At 39.6% G+C, this 9875-nt stretch overlaps 1 protein-coding gene across 1 annotated transcript in view; it reads left to right on the top strand.

Annotated features, from left to right (window-relative positions):
• Positions 1-5239: 5239 nt before the first annotated feature.
• The window catches only part of slc1a7b (solute carrier family 1 member 7b), a 38724-nt gene continuing 34088 nt past the window's right edge, over positions 5240-9875 (top strand). The window contains exon 1 of the mRNA XM_035176464.2: positions 5240-5580. Within this exon, the coding sequence (XP_035032355.1) occupies positions 5440-5580 (141 nt within the window). The 5' untranslated portion in view covers positions 5240-5439. The remainder of the gene's footprint in view (positions 5581-9875) is intronic.

Here is a 9875-nt window from a genome sequence, read left to right as displayed (position 1 = left end):
TGTCACCACGCTGAGCTTCCAACATGTGCGCCGCTGAAAGAACAGGAGACAAAGCTAACTAAATTCATTTCTTCCACTTAATAAAGATAAGATAAGATAATATAGTCCTTTATTTGTCCCACAATGGGGACATTTGCAGTATTACAGCAGCAAGAGTCAAAAAGACATCAGCAAGTAAAAAGTAAAACATGCAATACTTACATGTAAGGAATATAAATATTATATAGAAATATAGAAAAATTTGAATGTAATTAAACTAGTATTTAATTATATAGTATATACAGTGTAAAGACAGAAAGAAATATATGGAGTGTGAGGATATGTACAGTGAATGGATGGCACATGAACCGTTGATATTGCACAGACAGATAAGTATAGCAAAGTGAATATTGCACAGTTGAGAGTGAAAGTGTTAAAGTGCAGTCCATAATGGTGGTGCATGTATTTCTACTGGGAGCAGAGCTGGTTGTACAGTCTTACTGCTGCGGGAAGGAACGACCTGTGACACCTCTCCTTCAGACACTTAGGGTGAATCAGTCTGTCGCTGAAGGAGCTGCCCAGTGCTGTGATGGTGTCCTGCAGGGAGTGGGACTGGTTGTTCCATCAGAGAAGACAGCTTCACCATCATCCTCCTCTGTCCCTCCACCTCCACTGGGTCAAGGGGTTATCCCAGGAGCGAGCTGGCCCTTCTAATCAGTCTGTCCAGTGTCTTCCTGTCAGCAGTTGAAATGCGAACAATACAAGACTGCACAGATTAGCTATTGCCAATTTAACTCCAAGGAAGACGATAATTCAAATAAAATACAGCTGTGGAATACAAAGTGGAACAGACTCTAAACACACTTTGTGAGGACAGCTCAGTCTTTCTTTCACATCAAGATTGAACAATTTATTTCTTTTGTGATAATTTGTCAGGCACTACTGGGCGACCTTCAGTACCAGCTAGCTCAGAGTGCTTGTACAGAGAAGAGATTCTTCGGATGAATGTGCATGATAAAAACTTAACTATTCTGTCTAAAATGTGTTTGGACCTTTTGAAACTTTGCAAACACAAATTGTATCACATATTTCACCAGGATTTCAGTCGGAGCATGTTCAGACTAACAGACATGTGAAATTAGACAAGAATTTAAAACTACAATGGCATTCATAGAGTGTATACCTTTGCAAAGACCCAACAATTCCCAGTGAAATGTCAAACAATCTCAAAAATTTGAAATCAATAAAATCTATCTCTTACATAATAAATTGGCAATAAGAGGGCATATACCTTCCCCAGGGCCTTAAACAGCTGTGGATGGTGCTGAGAAAGCTCCACCAACTTCATTTTCAGTTTTACATTGATTACCAGAATTCTGAAAAGCTTTCCCAAGTCATTTTGCCTTTGTTTTTGTATCAGACTTTAGTTTCTGTATAATAACAAAATAGAAACTCAGTGTTAGGCCCAACACAGAGGTAGGCCCTGATCTGTGTCATTTCTTACACAGTAAACAAATATTTTAATGTCATCAAATACTGTCAGAATGAGTTTTGGATCTTTTGGGCTACATTTGAACAATAAAGTTTCCTCTGTGTCCTTAATCACCTCCAAGTTATTTTCATTAAGTAAATGTTAAGCAGCCAAATCACAGCTGTCATCCTCAGGATTAGAGTTAATGAACTGGTGCACGTTGTCTGTCTTCGGCCTCCAGTTATAACCCAGAGGACCAATCAGTGCTACTTCTCTAATCCTTCACACAGTCAATTACGTTAATTTGCCATCTCAGGTCTGACAGCCTCTGATTAAATGACTAGAATGAAAACAGCACAGATGTTTATCAAATGTATGGACTTCTCTGATGATGTAATATGTTAATAGTATAACTATATTGGAAATAACTGACAATCTGCTAATTGTTGATCATCTCGGATGATGTTTTTTTATATGAAAAATGATTCATAACTGCTGACATTTGCTACTTTGCTTTATAGTTTTTATATTTAACGTTTATTTTTTATTTTTTAATTAATGCTCTTGTTCAAGTGTTTCATTCTTAATATGCAGTGTTAGAGGTCAGTTTACGAGTTGACCATAGTTCTACGCCTACGACTCAGCCTGTGGTTATATTTGATTTTACTTGCTTAAAAGGGACAATGCATATTAACATGCATACTTATGTCCAACATCTAAATGTGCAGGATTTAGACATGCTGGCTGGTTTTCATTTGCAGTCCCTGGTAGGATGATGGTAAAAAAAAAAAAACATAAAACAGACACACATGTAGCATAAATAATCAATAAATCACCAACCTAACTGAATGACATATGAAAAAGACATACAGGACATTGAAGGCACAGAAGTAGAAAATGATTAATAAAACAACATGAAGATATATCCATATCAAGCAAAAGCAACAATATAAAAAAATACTTATACATATACAATAATCTGTCAAATTAGACAGAAAAATATAGCAAAATAGCAAAAATAGCCAAACCACCCCTCCAGATGTGTAATTGTACAGTAACCATTCATTAACAGAACTGGAGAAGGAATGTATAGTCCTCTGTGAGTCCGGAAGAGCTTTGTCATTGTGGTTAAAGTCAATCAATCAATCAAATTTTATTTGTATAGCCAATATTCACAGATCACAATTTGTCTCATAGGGCTTTAACAAGGTGTGACATCCTCTGCCCTTAACCCTCAACAAGAGTAAGGAAAAACTACTAAAAATCCCTCTCCCAGGACGGACAGAAGTGCAATAGATGTCACGTGTAAAGGAGAACATCAGAAAGATAAGGGTATTTGAAGCATTGATAAGAATAAACACTTTGTAGCATAACTGAAGGTCAATGAATTGATGGATTATTGTCAGTAATGGTCGAGTATCTGAGGAGAAATATTATATATCAAGCAGTCTTGTTGTAATCATAGTCCATGGTCAGCAGCCACCACGATCATGATCCATCGTCAAGATCGGATGCCACTATAGTCCACAGTCATTGTCTACTGCCGCCATCAGGATCCACCATCCGCTGCCACCTCGATCGTGGTCCACCACCATTATCAGATACCAACACGATACAGGATCCGCCATTATTCTTTAGTGAATCATAAACTACAGAAAAACTCAACTACAGGGTGTTTAGGAATTTTTGACCATCTTCACACATTACTATATATGCCACTATATATTATGTATATTGTATATTACATATTATATCTGTACAGGATAATAGTGCCAAAGGACCAACCAACAGTACATTGTATTGTTTACACTTAGGGACTTTCATATCTAACTCAGATGCCTCAGAAAGAGAAGCACCAACTTCAATTCTTTTGAGTATTACACCAGTGGCAAGATGCAAGGACACAATGTGATTTAGGAATGCATACCTTAGGCTTAACTGTCCAATAGGATGCGAACACCTACATAGAACAAAGAACATAATTCTAGCCCTTCATGGATGTGCTGTGGGAATAGGTGACACAAGTAGAGGAAGACATATGGGGATGCTGTGGGAGACATCTTCAGACTTGGGGGGGACAATTGCTCATGTCACTCTGTTAGCGTTTGAATATTGTTTCACCTTCTGGTCTCCTTGATGCATCAAGTCCACGTTAAAACCTTCTGCATAAGACATCAGCTGCTGCCTGAGTTCTCCTTTCACCAGCTTCCAGGAAACTTCCATAACACAGGGGTATTATTACAATTACTAAATCAAAGAGTGAAAACACAGGTTAGAGAACAAAAGGGCTGGTGATGCGGCAGGTTCGCACCCCCCTTTTGGTTTTCCAAGGAAAGACACAAAGTAAATAGAATACCTAATTACACGAATGCCACTCAAGTAAGAGTGCAGGGCAGGTAGCGTTACAAGAAGGTTTACTCTGTCTAAAGTCAGCTTCAGGCATTCAATCAGTGCAGGTGAACATCTCAAAAAGTGAGTCAGGCAAAAAAGATGAAACAGGAAAGAGTTATGAACCAGCAACACACACAAACTAACAAACCTGAAAACCCATGACCATTCAAGTGCACTGGGCATGTGTGTGCCAGTGTATCCAGGAAGCTGCCTGTCTCTTCTCTGCAGTAGGTTGCTGAAATGGTAAATGGTCTGTATTTAGAGAGCATTTTTCTAGTCTTGATGACCACTCAAAGCACTTCCCAGTATAGTCCAGACACAGCACAGGAGTTTTCACAGCATCTCCAAACTTCGTTTTTAGGTGCTCGAAAACTCTGTAGTAGTGTGGACAGCAGGTGTAAACAACATAGTAGTGACCTGTTTTACTACCAAAATGTAGTAGTAACCTATAAAACCTTGTCTACACTGCCTTGTCTGATGCTTTCTTGACATTTTCCTCTACAATTTAAAAAATATCCACATGACTTTCGCTTCACAAAATATCTTCGTCCAGATGAGAACACAAAAATGGCGACAAACAAGCATGCTCGGCCAGTAGGTGGGGATAAAGTCTACATCCATGATCAGTCAAATACCAGAAAAGAAGCATGCTCAGTGAGCTTAATCTCCTTTAGCGACAGTAACTTCTTTTCCTTTTTTATTTGCTTATATCTTGGCTTATAGTTATTTTACCTGTTTTTCTTTACTTTATCCAAGACCTTTGTGGTACACAACCCAAAGTGCTGATACACACAAAGCAACAGTGAGTATGTGTAAAGTAAGCTGTAATGCTCTGTTTTACATGTACGCAAAGATACAGAGAAACCAGACTTTTTGAAACTCTTTTGGAAGTTGTTCGTAAAATCGTAAAAATCCAATAAGGCTGAAATACCAGAGGGTACTGGGCTGTCGAAAGTAACACACATGGAGAAATGTGAAGGGGGTCTGTCTCCATGTCAACACCTGTAACTTTATGTGTAATCTTTAGGTTCAATCTCACTGTTGATCCGACCTTGGCACATGTACATGTTCTGTGATGGTTCTGTTATGTAGCTGCTATGATCACATTCTTCTATGTCCTGTGTTGGATTGTTTTTTAAAGCGTCCTTTTCTTTACTGTTGATGTAGCTCTCTCTGCTACCCTTTTGTCAAATTGTTCACTGATCTATAATCCAGCTTCAGACCTGTTTAATACAGTAGCGCTCTAACAGGATTGGTGATGTTAACCCCCAGAGGACATGGGTGCCAGCTGTTCCACCCCCCTGGTGGTGGGTCAGCGCTCGCAGGGACGATGATGGGTGGAGCAGGATGGGAGGGAAAGTCGGGAAAGTGAGAGGATCTTCCTAGCTTAGTGCAGATTGCCGCAGCGACGGGACGAGAGGGATGCTGAGCCTGAAGGTACTATAAAACTGGATCGGATATTTCACAGAACATCCCATCCCACCCTGGAGTTTTTCTTCTCTTTCCTCTTCTTTTGTCTCTTTTCATTCTCACACCTGGATTTTAAGACTTGGCCACATTTATGGGTTGCTGAGAGGATACGGGATAGGTGACTCACGATGGCCGTGGCTTTGGACGCAGTGTGGGTGAGGGTGAAGAATGTCTGCAAGCAGAATGGGCTCCTCATCATGTCGGTGCTGGCTGTGGTCATCGGGTGTCTTTTGGGATTCTTCCTGCGGACACGGCGCCTCACAGAGCAGGTCAGTCCGTTTCCTCCCACTGATGGCACAGTATGTTATTATAGACCTCTTATCTCCATCCTAATTGTAGTTAAGATTCTAATGGAGACCCCAAAGTTTCCAAACACAACAAATAGAAGTTTTTGAGAAACCAAACAGATTAATAAATATCCAAATTTCTTTAAATTAAACAAAATAACCAACATCACCAATTTTCAATTTTGCAACAATTGCAACAATACAACCTTTTCACTTTGTAGCAGTTAGTGAGCAGTGTCTGTTCTTACACACCCTCTGACCAACAAAAAAGAAATGCACAACACCCAACTTTGCTTGGATTGGTCTTTCATTGGGGGGGATTGTGTGTAATTGCTGGTGATGCTTTTTAATTATTGGCAGTGGCATAGAAAACATCAATGCACAAATCCAGGCTAAGAGCAAACCCACAAGCTTACAAAAATAATACATGTGGCAGCTGCAGCACATTGCTCTGAATACAGCCACCACGCAGCTTTGTGCAGGGGCCCCGTAAACCAAATGCAACCTTTTCTTTCCCATCACCCCTCTGACTAAAGCTCTGCCTTATTCTCAAATAGGCCTAAAAATAGCCTGTGATTCCTTTACTTTCACAATAGGGGATTACAATCCAATCAACCAAAAGCTTTCTCTAATTGTACATCAAATATGTGTGTCTGTCATTGTGATGCATTGTCAAGGTACACAGAGACCATGGACCTTTACTTTCAATTTCTAGTCACCCACATCCCCATGGGATTGAGGGGAGGTACATCCAATCTATTTGAGTGTGTGTGTGTGTGTGTGTGTGTGTGTGTGTGTGTGTGTGTGTGTGTGTGTGTGTGTGTGTGTGTGTGTGTGTGTGTGTGTGAGTACAGGTGCATTCCTGGTATTACAGAGGTGGCATAATCAAGCTTAACTTATTTCTGGGAGAAATGAGACGCTGCAGTTAGAAATCGCAAAAATATTATCCTAAATGTAAAGTTAACATCAATTCAAAAACGGACTTACATAAACACTGCATACACAGTTTCCACACAGGTGCACAGTGAGTAGAGACGTATGGCTGAATCTATGACATAAGTCTGGATTATCGTATTTGAACGCCGACATATTAAATTACATTCATTATCAATGTTAAGTTGTAAGGAAGTGCAGGAGAACCTGGATGTGGCAAGACAATCAGAGAAGGAGGTAGGCGGAATAATGGAGGTAGGTTTGGTGATCAGGTAGAGCTGGGTATTATCCGCATAGCAATGGAAATTGATGTTAAATTTTTACGGAAGATATGGCCAAGAGTAAGTAAATAGATGATCAACAGAAGGGGCCCCAGGACAGAAACCAGACTTGAATAAGTGAGTATCACTGTTTATTACTGTTGTAGTTTCTGGGGGTGGTTTCAACTGCTGTCAGGGGACCAAGCAGATAATTACTTTTCCATTTTATTTCACCCAAAAGTATCCACAGACAAAGGAATGTAAAATAAGCAAATTAAGTAGATAAATGTGCCAATTAAAATTGGTCAACCAAACAGAACTCGACTCAAAAATACTGCTAACAATGTACAAAACAGTACATTAACTTTAACAACTGACTTGCAAATGAGTCAAAGGGGAGACGTATGAGCTGGCTGATTAGACCATTTGGAAATGATACGGGGAAAACTAAATTGACAACAAATCAAAATTCAATCAAAGAAACCCCATCCCCCCATGCTGAGGAAGCACTTTGTCTTGTTCATTTTACTGGGCCCTCTGCTCTGTATTAAACCAGGCTCCACCCTCAGCCACATATTTTGGTCAAACCAGGAAAGAGAACTGACGCAGCAGACACGGTCACTCAAAGACAAAGAAAACTGAATTAAGGCGACTACCAAGGACAAAACAGTGTAAACTAAATGTATGTGCCTCATACAGAATACAATGTCGTGTCAGAAATGTACCAATAAACAAAAATTTAACCAAAAAACGACTGTTTGTGTTTGTGAACTACTATGACTGCAAAGTAAACGTGATACTGATGTGCGAGTGCATGAACCTAAAGTGAATCCATATAATGTGTGATGAGACAGAGTCGTTTTGACCATCTATCCTAATTGTGTGGCTGTGGATACAGCCACTACAATCACATACAGTATACATTCATATACAGGGACAGCAGATCAATCTGAGGGATGGAGAGATGATTCATGGGAGAGAAAAATGTTAGGATTTAAGAATGGTTTATTATCTAACAAGATTTTAGAATGAGAGCAGGTAGCTGAATGCCAGCACCGAGAGCGTGATCAGGCACACACAGAGGATGTGAGCAGGTCGGGCAAAAAACTGAGTAACCACACTAAACAAGTACTGGACAGACGAGCTGCAGTAGCATGACAACTGCTGAGGGTGTTTGACAATCTGGTGGAGTCTTGTGGGATGAAACAGTCCTTAGTGACAGACACAGACAAAGAGTGGACAAACAACGCACAAGAGGGAAGAGCCCATTTGTCAGGAAATGTAGGAAAAACAGGGCAGCAGGAAAAACACATTTCTCATGAAGAAATCTCTTTTCAGTTCTCGGGAGTTTTTCTCTAATCTCTGTTGTATGGTGAGAAATTTGAGCATTAGTTTTTGGAACATTATTTAATATTATTTTGAGAAGAATAAGGGGAGATAATAGAAGTTTGAAAAGAGAGACTGACTACACACTGGTTTGTGTTAAACATCAAGTTATGTTAAGTTGTAAAAACACCACTGCTAGGCAACAGTGACTTGGACGTTAATATTACAAGTACTGTCAGTGTCTAGAGTGTAGACTGTATATAAAGATGGACAACACGACTCCACTTCCTTCCACTATCCAGAAATGAAGCCAAAATATCATGGATATTAATGCAGCCATCTTGCACATTTGGAACCAGAGTTTGCAGAGTAATGATTTCGGGTTGGTAGAGATTCACCGTTGACACACACACTTGACCAATCACGAGTCATTCTCAGCTATCAATAATGCCATTTCACCCCATTTTTATAACATCAAATAACTAAACCAAACATTAACAAACAATCTTTAGTATTTTCTTTGTATCTTTTAGTTTGGTCCATATATCAGTCACTAATATTGAGGAAGCAGGATTTATGATTTGTACTGCAGGCAGCCACCAGGTGGCGATCGAGGCACTTTGGCTTTACTTTTGTAGAGCTGTCATGTCGTCCATCTTTATACAGTTTATGGTGGAGAGGTCTCAGAGGCTAACAGTTTAGCAAGCTAACAAATGAAGAACATAGTGCAGGAAATGCAAAGACATGGTGACAGAGGGAAAAGATAAGGCCATTTGGAATATTAAAATGTTAACTCACCATCCAACAAAAGATGAGCTTCCATGGCCTCTGCCATTTCTGAAAACACCAGAAAAACATCATAACTTGTGAAGTCTGAGCTTTCAGAATATTACCAGGTCCGAGGTTGTGAATATCACAAGATGGCGTTTCAATTGCTCTTCTCGTAAACACAGGTTAGAGGTAACAGAGAGTAAGCATAAAACCCATTGTTTCCATCCGGCAATTTCTGTGCCACATTCGGACAGGCACATTTTGAATGAGCATGAACCATTGCAACTACTTCCGTTAAATATCATCAAGGATTCAAGGACATTTTTAGTTGAAAGAATGCTGGCAAGGTTGTGAAGGTGTGAGGGAGTTTTAGTGAAGGCACTAGCCCTTTTTTGAATGAAAGTATGACACCTCTTTGGTCTTTTTGTCTGGCACATTTCCCATGTTAATATGATCCTTATGTGACCTTTTTTTGACAAAGTGATCTTGAATCAAGGACCACTTCCGAGCTTTTGACTGCATGCAACCTTCATCAGTGGGTTTAGTTTTACTCAACAGGCACTAATAGTCAGGGGATAAATAATAGACAAAAGATCCTCTCCTTTTTTTTTTCTTCAGCTGCTGTTTATCCCATTCTCTAGCTGATGCTGCCAATAATTACAGTCATATTCTTTAATTCACTGACATGACCTGAATGACTTCACTTTGCACATGTAAGAGAAAAACATGTATTGGATTCCACTTTCAGTTTGCTTTCATACACTAAGAACATAAACTAAAAATCACAATTCAATATTAAGATATATCCTTGTGAAAATGTGAGAGCAGTTTATTGAGTTTGCTGATCTATGCATAGGGTTTCCGGCTTTGTATTTCAAGTGTCATACATCCACTCCTAGCTTTATGCATTCATTCACTCCAAAGCCCAACCAATGAATAATTAGGCCCACAGAAAACATCTCCCATCGGCCTCTCTTTGCTTGCTTT

The sequence above is a fragment of the Hippoglossus stenolepis genome, chromosome 14 (genome assembly GCF_022539355.2).
Source record: "Hippoglossus stenolepis isolate QCI-W04-F060 chromosome 14, HSTE1.2, whole genome shotgun sequence".
NCBI classification, from domain to species: Eukaryota; Metazoa; Chordata; class Actinopteri; order Pleuronectiformes; family Pleuronectidae; genus Hippoglossus; species Hippoglossus stenolepis.
This window is presented reverse-complemented; position numbering and strand designations above follow the sequence as displayed.